Genomic DNA, 23,634 nt, shown 5'->3' with positions numbered 1-23,634 from the left:
CGCTAGTTGGAGGACACAAATGCTGGGCTCACACAAGCAGCTCTTGTTGTTAATCTGGTTTATTGTGGGAAGCGTGGGTCGGTACACAGAAAGGCAGCCCAAAAAACTCAGCAGCAGTACCAGGATCATAAGGCTAGTCGTGGTCGGGTCAGGCAGGCAGGAGGTTGAAAACACGGTGAAGCTGGCAATACAAAACACAAGGTCAAGAGCTGGAGAGAAGGCACAGGGCGCATCAATCTGGCAAGGAACAAATACAGTGAGCATAAATACCCCCAGAGCCAATCAGCAAATCCAGGACAGGTGTGCAAGGAAGGAACCAGAAACAGGGCGTGGCCAGAGACAGAGAGCGAGACAGCAACAGACACACCCCAACCAGAAAAGGAATACAAAGCAAAGCATACATGAACAAAAGGAAGATAACAAAACAGACCAAAAACAACACAGACAACCCACCCAGCCGTCAATCCCTGACAACACTTAGGGACCTGTTTGCTGGGTCATCCACAGAGAAACACACCACCTAGTCAGAATGTCAAAGCTGACATGTCTCCAAAATGCAAGCGATACTTCTCATTTTGAAGTAAACACATTGGCTGGCTATGATGTCTAGGAAATTTGTGGGGATGCCACGAATTCTTGGGATGTCTCAGAGAGCAGTCCAACCAACTGAATCAAACCCTTTGTGAAAAATAACACGAGCTGCAAACAACCACTGTTGATATTCACGTTATTGCTGTAGGTTTTTTTTTTTTTGATGTAACTACCAATTATTGAATTGATGCAGGTGTTTTATATATTTATAAATCTTTTCTACATTTGCTATTGTTGTCTTAATTTGGAACTTTTGTGGTTACCATTGAAAGGTCACACATGAGAAGAAGCTTTTTCAATACGATTAGTAACTTGTGGAGTTTTCCCACATATGTCACTCGACTGGTTGGAACTTTCCAAAGACTTCAGACTCACCCAGTGACCAGCCCCTCCACTCTGTTTTTCCGACGTCATTAAGTGTCATCTTCCAGATATACCTTCTCACCTTGATCTGCTGTACTTCTCAGTCCCTCATCTCGCAGACTCCTGATTTGGTGGAGCATTAGGTGTTCCCAAACCTCAGAGGCTCTGCTGCCGACGCCTGCCTCCAATCTGGGGTTTCCCAGACTGTGTCAACCGGGGAGCAGAACTGCAATCAACCTCCCCCACCAGATACATCTGCTCGGCTGGCCGACCGGCTGACCGACCACAGCGTGTGGACAAATTTCACTCATGAGCCTTTGAACCATCAGATGCTGTCATCCCTTCTTCCCAAATCAGGATGTGTATTATTTTACGCTCCTCTTTTCTTTGCTCGGTCTGTTTTAAACTCTGGCCCCGTCCGCTCTTTCAGTGCCACTGCATGCAGGCATCCTGCTTTCCCATGACTCCCCTCACCCTTGCGTGCATTCTGCGGTTTGGGGAATTCACCGTTTCCCAGGGTGGCTGTTTTTGGATCTCATGTGTGTGTATGTGTGCGTTAGCCGTCTGCATGAGCATGTCATTAACACAGTCTATATGTTATACATCATCTGGAACACATTTATCTAATTTATCCTACGATTCTGTGGCACCCCAAATTTGGAGTGCTGTGTGTGTGTGTGTGTTTGTAGTCTGAGCAACCTCACATCATATTGCATTACTCTGACGCTGCACTAAACCTGCACGCTTGATCTTGTGTCTTTCCAGCTTCAAGAGAACCGACTGGAAGCCAAACTCTACATGACCACTTCCCATTCAGCTCTCGGGGTTTGACCACAGCTGACCAAGGTCAACTCGCAGTCACACATGATCGCTCACGTGCACTGCCACCCCTTCTCGTGCACTGTGTTTGTGTGTGTGGTAGAGTAGTAGAGTATAGCCAGACACGGCTGTGCATTTAACCCAAAGTCAGGGGCAGAAACCGGTTGTAGGAAATGCCGAGTCATACTTTCCGAAACCCACCCGCCCACACCCTGCACACGCGCATACACTCACATACAGCCATACCGTGCAGACGCACACCACCACAGTCACAAACAGACTTTCTTTCCAGTGTGTGAACTCACATCTGTTTCCTGACAGTAATAATAGCTACAGATCGGGCAAATAGAGCCCAGCTAACAGGTGTCTGCTCCTTGACAGTCGTCAAGTAATAACCTGGCAATGGCCAGGAAAGAACACAAGTCAAATCTGCTTTTACATAGTGCTTTCACTGTGCAGCTCGGTTTTTACTGCTATACATTCTAGTATCAGGTGAGATGTGCATCTTTGCCACACCTTTACAGCGCACAAACATCCTGTGGTGTTTATGGGCACATATACTGACAGTGTCTGAGGTTAATGGGGTCGAGTCACAATGCAAGAGCTGCTAAGTGAGTCACATTAGCCCCAGACGGGCCATGTGCATCTCCCAACCACATACGCTGTCATTCACCTGCAAACCGCACACATTCATGAGTCAGAACAGGGCTGCACATATTTATCCACTGCATGTTAGGTCTGCAGTGCACGTCTGTGCTGCCTGAAAACTGCTGTTTGGCTGATTGAAAAAAAAAGTTCAATTTGCACTAGCGTTAAAATTATTTTAAAAAACAAACTAGAAGGCACTCAAACCTCCACCAAGGCCACATATTCTCCTGCTGCCAAAATACCCTTTCACTTACATTTAGCATCAAGCCTTGTTCTCTAATCATTTATGCATATACTCATGAAATTTCATCAAGATCCATTTATACAGTGCATCCAGAAAGTATTCACAGCAATTCACTTTTTTTCACATTTTACAGCTTTATTCCAAAATGGCGTAAATTCATTTTTCCCTCATAATTCTACACACAACACCCAATAACGACAACATGAAAGACGTTTGAAATTTTTGCAAATTTATTAAAAAATTAAAAAACTAACAAATCACACATACATAAGCATTCACACTCTTTGCTCAATACTTTGTTGATGCACATTTGGCAGCAATTACAGCCTCAAGTCTTCTTGAATATGATGCCACAAGCTTGGTGCTCCTTTGTTTTGGCAGTTTTGCCCAGTTCTCTTTGCAGCACCTCTCAAGCTCCATCAGGTTGGATGGGAGGCGTCGGTGCACAGCCATTTTCAGATCTCTCCAGAGATGTTCAATCGGATTCAGGTCTGGGCTCTGGCTGGGCCACTCAAGAACATTCACAGAGTTGTCTTGAAGCCACTACTTTGATATTTTGGCTATGTGCTTTGGGTCATCGGCCTGCTGAAAGAAGAATAGTCACCCCAGTCTGAGATTTCTATACACTCCCCCAGATTTGTGCCTTTAGACAATCCAGTCTCTGAGGTCTGCAGACAATTCCTTTGACTTCATGCTTGGTTTCTGCTCTGACATGCACTGTCAGCTGTGGGACCTTATATGTAGACAGGTGTGTGCATTTCCAAATCATGTCCAATCAGCTGAATTTACCCCAGGTGGACTCTAAGCTGTAAAAACATCTCAAAGATGATCAGTGGAGGATGCATCTAAACTCAATTTTGAGCTTCATGGAAAAGATTGTGAATGCTTATGTACATGTGATTTCTTAGTTTAGATAATCAGTGTTCGGTGAAAATTACCTGAAAAAGAATTCAGAAACAGAAAAAGTTGAAAACAAACCACGAAAAAACTTTTATTCAAGTGCATGAACTAAATACATGCTTCTGACATTTGGTCACATCTAATTTAGTTTATGACAGGACTTTGACCTTGAAAATTTCTTCCAAATTAAAATTTTGTGGAACTGGAAACTAGTGTTGGTCGAGATTTGTGCTATACGAGCACAGTGCTCTAGTTTTTTAAATAAATTTGCAAAATCTAAAAAAAAAACAAAAACCTTTTTTTCACAGTGTCATTATGGGGTGTTGTGTGTAGAATTTTAAGTGGGAAAAGACTTTAATCTATTTTAGAATAAGGCTGTAACATTAAAAAAATGTGGAAAAATGAAGCGCTGTGAATACTTTCCAGATGTACCCTATGTTTTTGAGTTCAGTGTTGCTGTATCTCCAACATTCTTCTGCATCCCAGATCGGGAATATGCTCTGGATCAACAGACTCAGACAAAACAAAGTGTTATGAAAAGACAGACTCCTTGACAGCAGTCAAATGTCCAGTTACTTATGACACCTTAACAATTTATTTATTTGTTTTTTGGGGGGGTACAAAAAGTGCTGCAGATCTGACACGCTTCCTATTTTGGATATAAATTACCCTTAAATTATTATCCTGTGTCTGCAGCATGATCGTGTGCTCATAATTTGCTTTCATCTCTAATACGTTGTGATTGTTGGGAAAGTGTAGGTACACAGACCCACAACAGGGGGCGCAAATGAACGGACAATGGATGAGGTCAAATAACAACACTTTACTGTTGTGAATGGGCACAACAAATACAATCAGATTACAACAATAGACAAAAGCCAAATCACAAAAGGTGTCGTGTGGGCAGGCTCGAAGATAGGAGACGTCTGTCCAAAGCAGAACCGGAACCACACGATTTCCTCCGCCACCAGACCCCGGGAATACTGGAGCCGCCAAGTCCCGAACTCCCAGGTGGCCACTGCCTTCGTGTGTCGGACCTGGTACTGCTGGCGAGGAACAAAAGAACAATTAAATGTGGGTGCGTCTGCACCCAGGAATCCGTACGGCAGGAAAACTACCTCCACCACTCGTTGGAAAAGGAGTCAGCTAAACAACTCACAAAAGTCACAAAAGATCACTGTTAACCAGTCAGCTGAGCACGTTACCTTCCAGGTAGAACGATATCTCGGCAAAGAGGTGGAGGCGTCGTCCTGCTGATATTCCCCTGCTGATCAGATGATGGGTAACAGCTGTTGCAGGTGATGCGTGACAGCTGTCACCCTGGCTGCTCCTGTGACGCGACTGCGCCCTCTCGTGCCTGAAGCCCGCACTTCAGGCAGGGCGCCCTCTGGTGGTGGGCCAGCAGTACCTCCTCTTCTGGCGGCCCACACAACAGGACCCCCCCCTCAACGGGCGCCTCCTGGTGCCCGACCAGGCTTGTCCGGGTGGCGGCGGTAGAAATCGGCCAGGAGGGCCGGGTCCAGGATGAAGCTCCTCTTCACCCAGGTGCGTTCTTCGGGGCTGTACCCCTCCCAGTCCACCAAATACTGGAAGCCCCGGCCCATCCTACGGACATCCAAAAACCGGCGTACAGTCCAAGCCGGCTCGCCATCGATGATCCGGGCAGGAGGCGGTGCCGGACCCGGAGTACAGAGGGGTGAGGTGTGATGTGGTTTTATTCGGGACACATGAAACACAGGATGGATCCGCAGTGAGGCCGGAAGCTGAAGCCTTACCGCGGCTGGACTGATGACCTTAAGGATCTTAAATGGGCCGATGTAATGGTCCTGTAGCTTGGGGGAGTCCACCTTGAGGGAAATGTCCTTTGTGGATAACCACACCTCCTGCCCTGGCCGATACGCAGGGGCCGGGGACCGCCGACGGTCTGCATGGGCTTTTGCCCTCGTCCGGGCCTTTAGCAAAGCAGAACGGGCGGCACGCCACACCCGACGGCACTTCCGTAGGTGGGCCTGGATCGAGGGCACACCGACCTCTCCCTCAACCACCGGAAACAACGGGGGCTGATACCCCAGACATACCTCAAAAGGGGAGAGGCCGGTGGCTGAAGACACCTGGCTGTTATGAGCATACTCGATCCAGGCCAAATGGGTACTCCAGGCCGCCGGGTGCGCGGCAGTCACGCAGCGCAAAGCCTGTTCCACCTCCTGGTTTACCCGTTCTGCTTGCCCGTTGGTCTGAGGGTGGTACCCGGACGAGAGACTCACCGTGGCCCCCAGTTCCTGGCAGAAGCTCCTCCAGACTTGCGAGGAGAACTGGGGACCGCGATCGGAGACGATGTCTGTTGGAATCCCATGCAGCCGGACGACGTGGTGGACCAGGAGGCCCACTGTCTCCTGGGCTGTTGGGAGCTTCGGGAGGGCCACGAAGTGGGCCGCCTTGGAGAATCGGTCCACTATCGTGAGGATGGTGGTGTTACCCTGGGACGGCGGGAGGCCCGTGACAAAATCCAGGCCGATGTGGGACCAGGGGCGATGAGGCACAGGCAGCGGCTGGAGTAGTCCTGATGCCCTGCGATGGTCAGCCTTACCCCTGGCGCAGGTGGTGCAGGCCTGGATATAATCCCGGACGTCGGCCTCTAGGGACGCCCACCAGAAGCGCTGCCGGACAACTGCCACGGTTCTTCGCACCCCTGGATGACAGGAGAGCTTGGAGCCGTGACAGAAGTCCAGGACTACAGCCCTAGCTTCTGGTGGGACGTATAGTTTGTTCTTCGGCCCAGTTCCGGGGTCCGGGCTTCGTGCCAGGGCCTCCCGGACGGTTCTCTCTACGTCCCAGGTGAGGGTGGCCACGATAGTGGACTCCGGGATGATGGGTTCCGGTGGATCCGACAACTCCGCTTTGACTTCATCTTCATGTACCCGGGACAAGGCATCCGATCTCTGGTTTTTGGTCCCGGGACAGTAGGTGATCCGGAAGTCAAAACGGCCGAAGAACAGTGACCAGCGGGCTTGCCTGGGATTCAGCCGCTTGGCGGTCCTGATATACTCCAGGTTCCGGTGGTCAGTGAAAACCGTGAATGGCACGGACGTTCCCTCCAACAGATGTCTCCACTCTTCAAGAGCCTCTTTCACCGCAAGGAGTTCTCGATTGCCGATGTCATAGTTCCGTTCGGCCGGGGTCAACCTGCGGGAAAAATAGGCACACGGGTGAAGGACCTTATCGGTCTTCCCGCTCTGGGAAAGCACAGCTCCTATCCCTGAGTCTGAGGCGTCCACTTCAACCACTAACTGGCGACTAGGATCGGGCTGCACCAGAACGGGTGCAGACGAGAAGCGCCGTTTCAACTCCTTGAACGCGGCATCCCAACGATCTGACCAGGTGAAGGGGACTTTTGGTGAGGTCAGGGCTGTCAGGGGGCTAACTACCTGACTGTAGCCCTTAATGAACCTCCTGTAGAAATTTGCAAAGCCGAGGAACTGTTGCAGCTTCCTACGGCTAGTGGGTTGGGGCCAGTCTCTCACCGCCGCAACCTTGGCCAGATCAGGAGCGACGGAGTTGGGGGAGATGATAAACCCCAGGAAGGACAAAGATGTGCGGTGAAACTCACACTTCTCGCCTTTCACAAACAGCCGGTTCTCCAACAACCGCTGCAGGACCTGACGTACATGAACGACCTGTGGAACGTCACTATTGCGCACAGGATCGACAGGAGGGAGAGCCGCAGCAGCGCCCTGAGGGCGCGCTTCCACCTGCGCGGCGAGAGCCTCCACCCTGCGGTTAAGGAGGACGTTCTGCTCGGTCATCAGATCCAGCCGAGCCGTAAAAGCGGTGAGGATTCGCTGCAACTCACCGATCATTCCTCCTGCAGACGCCTGTGCGCTCTGCTCTTCCATTGGCCGTTCAACGGCCGGTCGACGCCCCTCGGGGTCCATGACGTTGGCCGAGATATCCTGTTGGGAAAGTGTAGGTACACGGACCCACAACAGGGGGCGCAAATGAACGGACAATGGATGAGGTCAAATAACAACACTTTACTGTTGTGAATGGGCACAACAAATACAATCAGATTACAACAATAGACAAAAGCCAAATCACAAAAGGTGTCGTGTGGGCAGGCTCAAAGATAGGAGACGTCTGTCCAAAGCAGAACCGGAACCACACGATTTCCTCCGCCACCAGACCCCGGGAATACTGGAGCCGCCAAGTCCCGAACTCCCAGGTGGCCACTGCCTTCGCGTGTCGGACCTGGTACTACTGGCGAGGAACAAAAGAACAATTAAATGTGGGTGCGTCTGCACCCAGGAATCCGTACGGCAGGAAAACTACCTCCACCACTCGTTGGAAAAGGAGTCAGCTAAACAACTCACAAAAGTCACAAAAGATCACTGTTAACCAGTCAGCTGAGCACGTTACCTTCCAGGTAGAACGATATCTCGGCAAAGAGGTGGAGGCGTCGTCCTGCTGATATTCCCCTGCTGATCAGATGATGGGTAACAGCTGTTGCAGGTGATGCGTGACAGCTGTCACCCTGGCTGCTCCTGTGAGGCGACTGCGCCCTCTCGTGCCTGAAGCCCGCACTTCAGGCAGGGCGCCCTCTGGTAGTGGGCCAGCAGTACCTCCTCTTCTGGCGGCCCACACAACAGTGATGATCTGTTAAACTGACAAAAACAGTCACTGTCCAAATATGTATGGACCTAACCATATTCAGCATAACAATGTTGAAAACTCATTTTGAAATAACCCAACAGGTTTAGCACTAATGTTTAATTACTCATCAAAATCCTGACATCTTCCTTGTACCATGATCTAAATAGAAAAAGGTCACTGAAATTAGAGATTGGGAAATGATGCTTATTTTTTGCAGCTGCATACTGTAAGAGAATGTGATTAGCAACAACTAGAAGTGCTGAGGTCAAAGTAGATGAATTGTGCAGATTCACATAAACCACATATACTTCCTATACAGTAACTGTACCTCCTCCTACACATCACATTAGATGTGCACACATACTGTGGTGTGTGTGTATGAGAGAGAGAGAAAAGAACCACACGAAATGTAAAGTTTAACAGACACATTTTATACAAACAGTTTGCTTAATTGCAAATGATGAGGGTATTTTATCACAGGCATCCTGATGTCTTTTATTACATAAACGTTTGGAAGGAATATGTTGTTTTAAAGGATTGCAAGATTGAAACATAATCAGAACATATAGCACACAGTTATTTCATATGGGCATAAATAAGACATTCAGATAAATTATTAAAGCTGCAGTGTGTCAAATTTAGTGACATCTTGTGGTGAGGTTACAGAATAATTACAGTATGTGGTCACTGCTCATGATTTTGTTTCTCATCACATTTTTGCTTCTTTGGCGATGGGGATTCATGCTTCCTTCCCTTAATTTGTGATAAACATTATGTACAGTACTGTGCAAAACTTTTAGGTATCCCAGAGTTATAATAAAAGTAGTGTTCGATACCCCACCACCTTTTTATTGGCATGTCAACACAAAATCACTTACAACAAAAGTGAATATGTGAGCTATATTTTTTATTCATAATTTTTTGTAAGTGCTGGCCAGTAGAATACCGCACAAATACAGCTGCAAATGATCATGCAATATTTAAATGATTGTAAAACACAATTACTCATACTTTAAGTCAATTTTTTTCTTAAAATAGTTTTTGAGGTCCTGTGACTTAATATCCTGAAAAATCACATGTAAATAGAACCCAGTTTTCATGTCGATCAACCATTGAAGTTGAAATTCATCACACATTTAATTTATTTATGAATGTTTATCAGGTTTTCATCATTTTTAATGCTTTTATGATGCATTAAATGTGCCCAAAACATTTTCATGGAATGGTATAATCCTTCATTTCAAAAAATAAAGGGTCTCAATCTTGTCAGCCTGCACAAGAAACCAGCATAGGGGAGCAACCACTGATTCTGTTTTTTTCTTCACAATGCAAAAGATGGAATAAGTATGTCCCTTTTGGGCTGCTGTAGCAACCTGGAGCTGCAACATGACGCCTTCCCTCAGGGAGCTCGATCCCATTTAGACACAAAGGGCTCATCCTTAGCACGTGAAAACACATTGATTCAGATGTTGCTGAATGCTATATTCCATTACGGCAGCATGGTGGCTTAGTGGTTAGCACTGTTGCTTCACAGCAAGAATGACATGCGTTCGATTCCTTTCCTTTCTGTGTGGAGTTTCCATGTTCTCCCCGTGTTTGTGTGGGTTCCCTCTGGGTGCTCCGGCTTCCTCCCACATCCAAAGACATGGAGGGTAGGTGGATTGGACACTTTAAATTGTTCATAGGTGGGCGTGCGGGTGTGAATGTGTTTGTTTGTCGATATGTGGCCCTGCGACAGACTGGTGTCCTGTTCAGGGTGTACCCGACTCATACCCTATGAGTGCTGGGATAGGCTCCAGCCCCCGTGACCCTTATTTGGAGTAAACAGTTGAAGGTGAGTGAGTGAGTGATATTCCATTACTGCTAACAGACCTCACTGAATCCTACACACTGTAGCTTTAAGTTAACCAATAAATATCCTAACATGTTGCAGCAATGACACTGTTACCCCATAAGAGAGGTCCGTTCTTTTTTTTGCTTTCAGTACCTCACAGGTTTTTGTAAAACACCTTTGTGAGTGGGTGACCCAGGAAGCCCCTCTCTGGACTCTCCAGGTCCTCATCCCCTCCGTCATCAGTGCCCTCCCCGACCTGCTGATAGCCCAGCTTTCTGAAGAAGGCCTCCCCTACCTTGGAGGGGTACGGGACGTGTGCATACACTCGGCACGCTCCGGTCTCCCTCTGTCTCTGCTCCAGACTCTGGACGAGCAGCCGTCCCACACCTTCCCTTCGGTACCAGCTTCCTATCACCAGCCTGCAGATCCTCCTGATGTTGGCTCGCTTCTGGCTCTCCAGGCAGACGCAGCCCATGATCTCCCCCTCAGATTCTGCCACCCACACTTGCCCTGCTGCTTCTTCCCTCTCAGGTGTGATCTTCTCTGTGGACTTCTCCTCCTCGTTGTCTTTGGGTCCAATTTTCCGCCTTTGCTATGTAACAGGAGAGCATGCTTTTCTCACTATGGATGCTTTTTTCAGATCCTGTAAAAATTATGTAACAAACCCTAAATGTCCAGGAAACTAACCTTTTTTGTCACAGGTGTCTTGCTGCTGATCCTGCAGTATGGGTTCTGCAGAATTTCCTCCTGTTGACCCCTATAGCTACTACCCACATAATCCCAGTAGGGGCGGCTGCTACCCAGAACCCCTGTGGCCCGTGGCATGGTGATCTTGAGAAAAACAATTAGCAGGAAGACGGGAATAGCGAGGGCCATGATAAAGGAGTGCAAAATGCAGCGCAGGATTGAGGACAGAACAGCTAGGATGAAGAGACAGAGGGGACGTGTGAGGATGTGCAGGATGAGACGGTTTTCTGTGCCCTCACAGCCTTCCTGCAAAAGAGATTGACAAAGGCTATAAAAACTATCTCAGCACAATCCTCATTATTGAAGAAAGTGAATGGCAGGGATGCACAATCCATCTTCTATCCCAAAAACCATCCAGATGTCAAGAATCCAATGCAGTTCCATAGTGTGATGTATGTGGTGACGCGTGGCACCAGTGTATGCTCTCAAAACTGATCACCTCAGTGTCCATGTAGTACTTAAACTAACAAGAGTGTTCTGCGAGGACAACATCCTCCACAGGCAACCGCTGCTGCTTTGGTACAATTGCTTGCTACATTATGATAACATTTCAAGGAACTGTACCAAGTTTCCTGAAATTCTTCCTAAAAATGTGAGAGGAGTTGATTTCAGAATGCAGACACTAACTCAGGAAACTGCCAGTGTCTACTTTTTTAAATCAAGGGCAATAACTCTGTCAAAATGTGTCAATCATGTACAATAGTGCAATATGTGTATTATCAACCTGTAACAAAGATTTTTACCAAATTACATGAAATTTCTACTAAAAATGTGAGAGGAGTTGATTTCAGAATGCAGGCACCCACTCATGAAACTGACAGTCTAGATTTGTTAAACAAGGGCCATAATTCAGGTAAAATGAGCCGAACTTGAATGATATGACAATATGCATATTATTAACCTATAACAAGGATTTGTACCAAATTACATGAAATTTCTACTAAAAATGTGAGAGGAGTTGATTTCAGAATGCAGACACCTACTCATCAAATTGCCAGTGTCTAGCTTTGTTAATCAAGTGCAATAACTGCCAAAATGTGTCAATCGCGTGCAAGATTGCAATATGCGTATTATCAACCTATAACAAGGATTTGTACCAAATTACATGAAATTTCTACTAAAAATGTGAGAGGAGTTGATTTCAGAATGCAGACACCTACTCATCAAATTGCCAGTGTCTAGCTTTGTTAATCAAGTGCAATAACTTGAATCAATTAATCATATCTTAGATCTTGTTCTGACTTATGGTATGGAAATAGAAGACTTAACAGTATTCCCTGAAAACTCCCTTCTGTCTGATCATTTCTTAATAACATTTACATTTACTCTGATGGACTACCCAGCAGTGGGGAATAAGTTTCATTACACTAGAAGTCTTTCAGAAAGCGCTGTAACTAGGTTTAAGGATATGATTCCTTCTTTATGTTCTCTAATGCCATATACCAACACAGTGCAGAGTAGCTACCTAAACTCTGTAAGGGAGATAGAGTATCTCGTCAATAGTTTTACATCCTCATTGAAGACAACTTTGGATGCTGTAGCTCCTCTGAAAAAGAGAGCTTTAAATCAGAAGTGTCTGACTCCGTGGTATAACTCACAAACTCGTAGCTTAAAGCAGATAACCCGTAAGTTGGAGAGGAAATGGCGTCTCACTAATTTAGAAGATCTTCACTTAGCCTGGAAAAAGAGTCTGTTGCTCTATAAAAAAGCCCTCCGTAAAGCTAGGACATCTTTCTACTCATCACTAATTGAAGAAAATAAGAACAACCCCAGGTTTCTTTTCAGCACTGTAGCCAGGCTGACAAAGAGTCAGAGCTCTATTGAGCTGAGTATTCCATTAACTTTAACTAGTAATGACTTCATGACTTTCTTTGCTAACAAAATTTTAACTATTAGAGAAAAAATTACTCATAACCATCCCAAAGACGTATCGTTATCTTTGGCTGCTTTCAGTGATGCCGGTATTTGGTTAGACTCTTTCTCTCCGATTGTTCTGTCTGAGTTATTTTCATTAGTTACTTCATCCAAACCATCAACATGTTTATTAGACCCCATTCCTACCAGGCTGCTCAAGGAAGCCCTACCATTATTTAATGCTTCGATCTTAAATATGATCAATCTATCTTTGTTAGTTGGCTATGTACCACAGGCTTTTAAGGTGGCAGTAATTAAACCATTACTTAAAAAGCCATCACTTGACCCAGCTATCTTAGCTAATTATAGGCCAATCTCCAACCTTCCTTTTCTCTCAAAATTCTTGAAAGGGTAGTTGTAAAACAGCTAACTGATCATCTGCAGAGGAATGGTCTATTTGAAGAGTTTCAGTCAGGTTTAGAATTCATCATAGTACAGAAACAGCATTAGTGAAGGTTACAAATGATCTTCTTATGGCCTCGGACAGTGGACTCATCTCTGTGCTTGTTCTGTTAGACCTCAGTGCTGCTTTTGATACTGTTGACCATAAAATTTTATTACAGAGATTAGAGCATGCCATAGGTATTAAAGGCACTGCGCTGCGGCGGTTTGAATCATATTTGTCTAATAGATTACAATTTGTTCATGTAAATGGGGAATCTTCTTCACAGACTAAAGTTAATTATGTTCCACAAGGTTCTGTGCTAGGACCAATTTTATTCACTTTATACATGCTTCCCTTAGGCAGTATTATTAGACGGTATTGCTTAAATTTTCATTGTTACGCAGATGATACCCAGCTTTATCTATCCATGAAGCCAGAGGACACACACCAATTAGCTAAACTGCAGGATTGTCTTACAGACATAAAGACATGGATGACCTCTAATTTCCTGCTTTTAAACTCAGATAAAACTGAAGTTATTGTACTTGGCCCCACAAATCTTAGAAACATGGTGTCTAACCAGATCCTTACTCTGGATGGCATTACCCTGACCTCTAGTAATACTGTGAGAAATCTTGGAGTCATTTTTGATCAGGATATGTCATTCAAAGCGCATATTAAACAAATATGTAGGACTGCTTTTTTGCATTTACGCAATATCTCTAAAATCAGAAAGGTCTTGTCTCAGAGTGATGCTGAAAAACTAATTCATGCATTTATTTCCTCTAGGCTGGACTATTGTAATTCATTATTATCAGGTTGTCCTAAAAGTTCCCTAAAAGCCTTCAGTTAATTCAAAATGCTGCAGCTAGAGTACTGACGGGGACTAGAAGGAGAGAGCATATCTCACCCATATTGGCCTCTCTTCATTGGCTTCCTGTTAATTCTAGAATAGAATTTAAATTCTTCTTCTTACTTATAAGGTTTTGAATAATCAGGTCCATCTTATCTTAGGGACCTCGTAGTACCATATCACCCCAATAGAGCGCTTCGCTCTCAGACTGCAGGCTTACTTGTAGTTCCTAGGGTTTGTAAGAGTAGAATGGGAGGCAGAGCCTTCAGCTTTCAGGCTCCTCTCCTGTGGAACCAGCTCCCAATTCAGATCAGGGAGACAGACACCCTCTCTACTTTTAAGATTAGGCTTAAAACTTTCCTTTTTGCTAAAGCTTATAGTTAGGGCTGGATCAGGTGACCCTGAACCATCCCTTAGTTATGCTGCTATAGACGTAGACTGCTGGGGGGTTCCCATGATGCACTGTTTCTTTCTCTTTTTGCTCTGTATGCACCACTCTGCATTTAATCATTAGTGATCGATCTCTGCTCCCCTCCACAGCATGTCTTTTTCCTGGTTCTCTCCCTCAGCCCCAACCAGTCCCAGCAGAAGACTGCCCCTCCCTGAGCCTGGTTCTGCTGGAGGTTTCTTCCTGTTAAAAGGGAGTTTTTCCTTCCCACTGTAGCCAAGTGCTTGCTCACAGGGGGTCGTTTTGACCGTTGGGGTTTTACATAATTATTGTATGGCCTTGCCTTACAATATAAAGCGCCTTGGGGCAACTGTTTGTTGTGATTTGGCGCTATATAAAAAAATTGATTGATTGATTGATTGATTGATTGATTGAATAACTGCCAAAATGTGTCAATCGCGTGCAATATTGCAATATGCGTATTATCAACCTATAACAAGGATTTGTACCAAAATACATAAAATTCCTACAAAAAAAGTGAGAGGAGTTGATTTCAGAATGCAGACACCTACTCATGAAACTGACAGTCTAGATTTGTTAAATAAGGGCAATAACTCAGGTAAAATGGACCCAAATCGAATTATATGATAATTATGCATATTACCAACCTTTGAAAAGGATTTGTACCAAGTTACATAAAATTCCTTCTAAAAATGTTAGAGGAGTTTATTTCACAATACAGGCACCCACTCCTGAAACTGACAGAGTATAAATAAAAAATGAGCCCAACTCAAACTAAATAATATACATATTATCAACCTATAACAAGGACTTGTACCACGTTTCACGAAATTCCTCCTAAAAGTGTGACAGGAGTTGGTTTCAGAGTGCTTATACCCTTTTGGGACGGATGGACAGACAGACAGAAATTGCCACGACATACCCGCTGGCCAGGGATTATGTCGTGGTGATTTCCTTCTGTCTGTCTTTCTGTCTGTCCATCCCAACTCTGATTTCAGCAATTTAGAGGCTGAGAGAGGAATTGAAATGTCGGGTTTGCATTTGTCCTGGATCAAGACTAAGATCCAAGCTTTTAATGACCTCCTGGACGTACCCATCAGAGGTGTATGTGTATGTCTGAAAGTATAGAACTTGTAGAGACATTCACAAAGATGTAGTGACATTCATGTCTCTGGGTCCTTGGCCTTTGAGATCAAGACATATCTGGGAAGAGATCATGGAGTTACGAGGTCACTGGACAGTGGTGACTAGTGATGCTGATATCTTTGCAAGAGAACAAACATCCAAGTCTTTAGGGTCCTGGTACTTCATGTCTTGCTCTATGATTGTGAGACTTGGATGAAGACCAGTGACTTAAGGCAAGAACTGGATGTCTTCGGGACTAGGTCCCTTTTCAGGATTCTTAGATACCACTGGAATTGTTATGTGGGCCGCTGAAGAGGAGGTACTGCTGGCCCACCACCAGCAGAGGGCGCCCTGCTTGGAGTGCGGGCTCCAAGCACGAGAGGGCGCCAGACCCAGAAGAAGTGACAGCTGTCATTCATCCTCTGCACCAGCTGTCACTCGTTCATCATCATCACCACCATAAAAGCCGGACTGCAACTCCACCTCCTCGCCGAGAAATCGCAACTACTGAAGAGGTAATTTCTCTGCTGACTGACACTTTGTGTGTAATAACCTGAACTTCTGTTGCAGCCGTTTTCCTGGAGTGTTGCCTTGTCTGGGGAATTGGCGTTTGGTGTGACAGCGACGGCTTCACCTCACACCCCAACCCAGATAAGTGGTTAACCAGGAGCTGCACGAGTGTGTGATTGGAGGTGGAGGTGCTCCCTCCTAACTGTGTATGGACTGTGGATTACTGAGTGTGCGGACTCACACTCATTCATCTTATCTCTGCTTTCTGCCAGCAGTACCAGGGTCGACAGCCGAAGAAAGAGGCCATCTGGGGACTCGGGACTTGGTGGCTCCGGTGTTCTTCAGACCGTTGGTGGTGGAAGCCGTGTGGGACGCGGCTTCTCTCTCATCAGGGGTCTTCTATCTTCGAGCCTGCCCACACGTCACCTGGTGTCAATTGACTGTGCAGATTTCTGTGAATTTAGTTGTGTATTATCACAACATTAAATTGTTACTTTTTGGCTTATTCATTGTCCGTTCATTTGCGCCCCCTGTTGTGGGTCCGTGCTACGACACCTTCCCAACAGGATTTCTCGGCCATCGTCATGGATTCCGAGGGGCGTCAACCCGAGCTTGAACGGCCAATGGAAGAGCCAGGAGCGCAGGCGTCAGCGGGAGGCGTGTTGAGTGAGCTGCAGCAAATCTTAACTGCCTTCACAGCTCGGCTGGATTCAGTGGCCGAGCAGAATGTTCTCCTTAACCGGAGGGTGGAGGCTCTCACCGCCAGGGTGGAAGCGCGCGATCAGGGCGCTGCTGCAGCCACTCCTCTGGCTGGTCCTGTAACAGACGTTCCACTGGTCGTTCAACGACCCCCCCCACCGTCCCCTGAAGCATACATAAGCCCTCCAGAACCGTACGGAGGCTGTGTTGAGACGTGCGCAGATTTCCTCATGCAGTGTTCGCTCGTCTTTTCACAGCGTCCTGTCATGTACGAGTCAGACGCCAGCCGGGTGGCTTATGTTATTAGTCTGCTTCGAGGAGAGGCACGCGCCTGGGCTACGGCGCTTTGGGAGCAGAATTCACGGCTCCTAACGTCTTATGCTGAGTTTATACGGGAGTTCAAACAAGTTTTTGACCATCCCAACAGAGGCGAGACCGCTTCGAGCGTGCTGCTGTCAATGAGACAGGGGCGCCGCAGCGCAGCCGAGTATGCAGTCGACTTCCGCATCGCGGCAGCGAGGTCCGGCTGGAATAACGTTGCGCTCCGCGCCGCCTTCGTAAATGGACTGTCTCTGGTCCTGAAGGAGCACCTGCTGGCTAAGGAGGAACCGCGGGATTTTGACGGGCTTGTCGATTTGGTTATACGCTTAGACAACCGTTTGAATGAGCATCGTCGGGAGCAGGCCGGGGGGCGTGACCGGGCACGAGCCGTCCCTCCCCCTTCCGGTTCCGAAAGGGTGACGTCATCCCCACGCTTCACTGCCAGAGAGCTCCGTGTGGCTACAGCTCCCCCTGCTGAGGAGGCTATGGACACGAGCAGGGCCAAAATAAAAACAAACGTCAGACAAAGGAGGCTGGCCCGCGGGGAATGTTTTGTCTGCGGCTCTTGTGAGCATATGCAGAAGGACTGCCCCAAAACGGTCAAACTACAACGCCCGTCCTTAGAAACTGGGCTAAGGGTGGGTCATAACACGCACGTGGGGAAACCCCGCAAATCTGCACGAATCCCAGTAATGATCCTTTGTGGGGATTTAACCCTTCACGCCCCAGCACTGGTAGACACGGGGTCGGAAGGGAATCTGCTGGATAGCGGATGGGCAAAGGAAGTAGGGCTCCCCCTGGTGGCTCTGCCGGCACCATTGCAGGTGCGAGCACTAGATGGCACCCTGCTTCTATTAATTACACATCAGACACAGCCAGTGACCTTGGTTGTGTCTGGAAATCACAGGGAGGAGATCGTGTTCCATGTAACACCTTCTACCTCCCGAGTGATTTGGGGATTTCCATGGATGGTGAAGCACAATCCCCGGATAGATTGGCCGTCTGGGGTTGTGACGCAGTGGAGCGAAACCTGCCACCGGGAGTGTTTAGGATCCTCGGTTCCTCCCGGCACGACGGCTAATGAGGAGGTTAAAGTCCCCCCCAATCTATCGGCGGTGCCAAAGGAGTACCACGATCTTGCTGACGTTTTCAGCAAAGATCTGGCGCTCACTCTTCCCCCACACCGACCGTATAATTGTGCCATCGATTTGGTCCCGGGCGCTGAGTACCCATCCAGTAGGTTGTACAACCTCTCACGTCCGGAACGCGAATCAATGGAGACCTACATCCGGGACTCTTGAGCTGCCGGGCTGATCCAGAACTCCACCTCCCCGATGGGTGCTGGTTTCTTTTTTGTGGGCAAAAAGGACGGCGGACTCCATCCATGCATTGATTACAGAGGGCTGAACGAGATCACGGTTCGCAACCGATACCCGTTACCTCTGTTGGATTCAGTGTTCACGCCTCTGCATGGAGCCCAAATTTTCACTAAATTGGATCTTAGAAACGCGTACCACCTGGTTCGGATCCGGAAGGGAGACGAATGGAAGACGGCATTTAACACCCCATTAGGTCACTTTGAGTACCTGGTCATGCCGTTCGGCCTCACTAACGCCCCCGCGACGTTCCAAGCTTTGGTAAATGACGTCTTGCGGGACTTCCTGCATCGGTTCGTCTTCATATATCTGGACGATATACTCATCTTTTCCCCGGACCCGGAGACCCATGTCCAGCATGTACGTCAGGTCCTACAGTGGTTGTTGGAGAACCAGCTGTTTGTGAAGGGCGAGAAGTGCGAGTTCCACCGCACTTCTTTGTCCTTCCTGGGGTTCATCATCTCCTCCAACTCCGTCGCCCCTGATCCGGCCAAGGTTGCGGCGGTCAGAGATTGGCCCCAACCAACAAGCCGCAGGAAATTGCAGCAGTTCCTCGGCTTTGCAAATTTCTACAGGAGGTTCATTAAAGGTTACAGTCAGGTAGTTAGCCCCCTGACTGCCCTGACCTCCACCAAGGTCCCCTTCGCCTGGTTGGATCGGTGCGAAGCCGCGTTCCAGGAGTTGAAACGCCGGTTCTCGACTGCGCCAGTTCTGGTGCAGCCTGACCCTGATCGCCAGTACATAGTGGAAGTGGACGCCTCTGACTCAGGGATAGGAGCCGTGCTGTCCCAGAGCGTGGAGGCTGATAAGGTTCTCCATCCTTGTGCCTATTTTTCCCGCAGGTTGACCCCAGCTGAACGGAACTATGACGTCGGCAATCGGGAGCTCCTCGCGGTGAAGGAGGCTCGTGAAGAGTGGAGACACCTGCTGGAGGGGGCATCGTTGCCTTTCACGGTTTTCACGGACCATCGGAACCTGGAGTACATCCGGACCGCCAAGCGGCTGAACCCCAGGCAAGCCCGCTGGTCTCTGTTCTTCGGGCGCTTTGACTTCCGGATCACGTACCGCCCCGGGACCAAGAACCAAAAATCAGATGCATTGTCCCGGGTGCACGAAGAAGAAGCCAAAGCGGGGCTGTCAAACCCCACCGAGACCATCATCCCCGATTCCACTGTCGTGGCCTCCCTCACCTGGGACGTGGAGAAGACCGTCCGGGAGGCCCTGGCAAGGAGCCCGGACCCGGGGACCGGCCCCAAGAACAGACTGTACGTCCCACCAGAGGCAAGAGCTGCTGTATTGGACTTCTGTCACGGGTCCAAGCTGTCCTGTCATCCCGGAGTGCATAGGACCGTGGCAGTAGTCCAGCAGCACTTCTGGTGGGCGTCCCTGGAAACCGACGTCTGGGACTACGTCCAGGCCTGTACCATCTGCGCCAGGGGCAAGGCAGACCATCGGAGGACTTCGGGACTCCTCCAACCCCTGCCGGTGCCTCATCGCCCCTGGTCTCACAGCGGCCTGGACTTCATCACGGGCCTCCCGCCGTCCCAGGGCAACACCGTAATTCTCACGATAGTGGACCGGTTCTCCAAGGCGGCCCACTTCGTGGCCCTCCTGAAGCTCCCGACGGCCCAGGAGACGGCAGACCTCCTGGTCCACCACGTCATGCGGCTGCATGGGATACCATCGGACATTGTTTCAGATCGTGGTCCCCAGTTCTCTTCGCAGGTGTGGAAGAGTTTCTGTAAGGAGCTGGGGGCCACCGTGAGTCTCTCGTCCGGGTACCACCCCCAGACAAACGGCCAGGCAGAGCGGGCTAACCAGGAGCTGGAGCAGGCCCTTCGCTGCGTCACCTCCGCGCACCCAGCGGCCTGGAGTCACCATCTGGCCTGGATCGAGTATGCCCATAACAGCCAAGTTTCGTCGGCTACCAGCCTCTCCCCTTTTGAGGCATGTTTGGGGTACCAGCCCCCATTGTTCCCGCTGGTGGAGGGAGAGGTCGGTGTGCCCTCGGTCCAGGCCCACCTCAGGAGGTGCCGCCGGGTGTAGCGGACCGCCCGCTCTGCCCTGTTAAAGGCCCGGACGAGGGCCAAGGCCCATGCGGACCGCCGGCGTTCCCCGGCCCCCACATACCAGCCCGGGCAGGAGGTGTGGCTCTCGACCAAGGACATCCCTCTGTGTGTCGACTCCCCGAAACTGAAAGACAGGTTCATTGGTCCATTCCGTGTTCTCAAGATCATCAACCCCAGTGAAGCCGGGAGTTGGAGCTTCACTGCGGATTCACCCTGTTTTTCATGTTTCCCGTCTAAAGCCACACCACACCTCGCCCCTCTGTGCTCCGGGACCTACGCCGCCTCCTGCCCGGCTCATTGACGGGGAGCCTGCCTGGACAGTCCGCAGGCTCCTGGACGTCCGTCGTAAGGGCCGGGGGTTCCAATATCTGGTGGACTGGGAGGGGTATGGACCTGAAGAACGCTCCTGGGTGAAGAGGAGCTTCATCCTGGACCCGGCCCTCCTGGCCGATTTCTACACAAGACATCCGGACAAGCCTGGTCGGACGTTGAGGGGGGGGGTCCTGTTATGTGGGCCGCTGAAGAGGAGGTACTGCTGGCCCACCACCAGCAGAGGGCGCCCTGCTTGGAGTGCGGGCTCCAAGCACGAGAGGGCGCCAGACCCAGAAGAAGTGACAGCTGTCATTCATCCTCTGCACCAGCTGTCACTCGTTCATCATCATCACCACCATAAAGGCCGGACTGCAACTCCACCTCCTCGCCGAGAAATCGCAACTACTGAAGAGGTAATTTCTCTGCTGACTGACACTTTGTGTGTAATAACCTGAACTTCTGTTGCAGCCGTTTTCCTGGAGTGTTGCCTTGTCTGGGGAATTGGCGTTTGGTGTGACAGCGACGGCTTCGCCTCACACCCCAACCCAGATAAGTGGTTAACCAGGAGCTGCACGAGTGTGTGATTGGAGGTGGAGGTGCTCCCTCCTAACTGTGTATGGACTGTGGTTTACTGAGTGTGCGGACTCACACTCATTCATCTTATCTCTGCTTTCTGCCAGCAGTACCAGGGTCGACAGCCGAAGAAAGAGGCCACCTGGGGACTCGGGACTTGGCGGCTCCGGTGTTCTTCAGATCGTTGGTGGTGGAAGCCGTGTGGGACGCGGCTTCTCTCTCGTCAGGGGTCTTCTATCTTCGAGCCTGCCCACACGTCACCTGGTGTCAATTGACTGTGCAGATTTCTGTGAATTTAGTTGTGTATTATCACAACATTAAATTGTTACTTTTTGGCTTATTCATTGTCCGTTCATTTTCGCCCCCTGTTGTGGGTCCGTGCTACGACACCTTCCCAACAGGAATGGCTTTGTGTCAAATAAGCAGTTACTTCAGGAGACTCAAATGAGAAGTATCGCTTGCACTGTGATGAAATATCAACTGCAACATTTTGTCCATGTGGGATGTTTTTCTGGGCACGTAGGGGGCCCCAGAGGCTGGAGAAGGCCAAAGGTTGCTCATGATTCACCTGGCTGCGGCAGATGGATGGTTACTTTCAAGAGGTGGGGATAGATCCGGCTGGATGCCATCCGGGACTCGGGGCAGTTCTGTGCTGTGGTGGTTGCGGTGACATGTGGCACCAGCACATGCTCTCAGACTTGACTTGATGTCCAACGCTAGATAACCAATGTGTCTACCTGGAAATGGAGTTTTGTAAAACTAAAGATGACTGTCTTCTAACTGATCCCTTCTGGTGCCTCATGCTCCCGGTGAAGGTGACCCTGAGTGTTGGGCACAAACCTGAATGAGTGATTTGACCATGTCAATGTCCTCCTCCCTCATCCGCCTCATCACCACCTGGTCCAGCTCCACCCTCACCATGTCTAGGACTTATACCTTATACACACACAAACAAACAAAAACAATGTGCAGAGTCTGAAAGATGCTGTTTCATGCAGTTAACTGATGACGAAACGTATTTTATCTCCAGTGAGCCAAAATGCGGCATCATACCCACTACCAATGAAAACAACAACAGATGGAGCTTCGATCGAATCTGCACCGCATGCACGATCACGCTACACAGCGCATGCCATTCCGATCCAGCGTGCACGTTTGGTTACATTAACCACCAAAGGCACAGCGAGCAGATTTGGCTCCATATATGGCTGTTATGAAGTGTTGCGGTCTATTCCCACACAGTCCTGATTCGGATCAAACCCTGCTGGTTTCACTTACCTTCTGCAGCGCGTGCGCGCGCCTCAGATTATATCGAAATGATCGGGAACACGCATACGATCCACCAATTTGTTATTAATCCCGTTCATATTGCACTGAATGACCATAAAGTCGTTTGCGTAAAGGAGGAATTCTGAGTGCACATGTGCGCATTTCTGGCACCTTTGAGGCGCTTCGGGTGATGGCGGTGTACGCTGTTTGCGTACGTGCAGTGCGCACAGTGCGCCAAAGCTACGTGAATAGCAAGCGCAACGTCAAAGGCGCACATCTATAATTCTGTGACCTACTTAAATGTTACGTATCACAAGTAGATCTAGAAGAAAATTTACGTTACTTGGACACATTCTGAGTACGTGCAATGTACAGTACATATGTTTCCTTTCTTCAGTGTGCATTTTTGAAATTGCAGATGTCGAAATATAACGGCTATTTTAATAATAATTTAAAAAAAATCTGTCGTTAAACACTATTCAAAATCATACGGATTTAATAAAATGAAAATAAAAGAAAACATTTATTTGGGGAACAGATCTTGACCTCCGATCAGACACACACCATTACAATGGAAGTAAATGTATATCATCTGTGAGAAAAGTAAAATGTAATTACTATTCATTCAATCATTTTCTACCACTTAGTATCAGAGTCTTGGTGGCAGTGGCAGTAGACAAAGCAGCTCATGCCACACTTCCCATCCTTGGCCAAATCTTCTAACTTTTCCTGGAGGATCCCAAGATGTTCCCAAACCAGCTGTCCCATGTCTTCCCTAGGATCTCCTCCTAATTCAGGGGTGGGCAACTTGTTCCAGAAAGGGCAAAGAGGGTGCAGGTTTTCTTTGCAACCATTGACTCCACCAGGTGATTTCACTGATTAATATCACTTTGAGCAGATGGAATCAGTTAATCATTGAAATCACCTGATGGAGTCAATGGTTGCAAAGAAAACCTGCACCCTCTTGGCCCTTTCTGGAACTAGTTGCCCACCCCTGTCCTAGTTGAACGTGCCTGGAAGACTTCC

At 48.4% G+C, this 23,634-nt stretch overlaps 1 protein-coding gene across 2 annotated transcripts; it reads right to left on the bottom strand.

Annotated features, from left to right (window-relative positions):
* Positions 1–10,177: 10,177 nt before the first annotated feature.
* Positions 10,178–22,785, bottom strand: nat14 (N-acetyltransferase 14 (GCN5-related, putative)). 2 transcript variants are annotated; one of them, XM_034174594.1, is made up of 4 exons: positions 22,600–22,785; positions 22,180–22,268; positions 10,734–11,039; positions 10,178–10,638 (listed from the first exon to the last, which is right to left on the bottom strand). In XM_034174594.1, exons 2-4 carry the CDS (start codon positions 22,258–22,260, stop codon positions 10,201–10,203), a joined length of 825 nt encoding a protein of 274 aa, XP_034030485.1. In that variant the 5' UTR covers positions 22,261–22,268; positions 22,600–22,785; the 3' UTR covers positions 10,178–10,200. The 2 variants fall into 2 exon arrangements, with proteins under 2 accessions (XP_034030485.1, XP_034030484.1); XM_034174593.1 differs by having other exon boundaries at positions 22,180–22,278; positions 22,602–22,785.
* Between the last annotated feature and the right edge of the window lie 849 nt (positions 22,786–23,634).

Source organism: Thalassophryne amazonica, chromosome 7 (assembly GCF_902500255.1).
Source record: "Thalassophryne amazonica chromosome 7, fThaAma1.1, whole genome shotgun sequence".
Taxonomy (NCBI): domain Eukaryota; kingdom Metazoa; phylum Chordata; class Actinopteri; order Batrachoidiformes; family Batrachoididae; genus Thalassophryne; species Thalassophryne amazonica.
The sequence above is the reverse complement of the archived record's forward strand: the minus strand, read 5'-3'. Positions and strand labels throughout refer to the sequence as shown.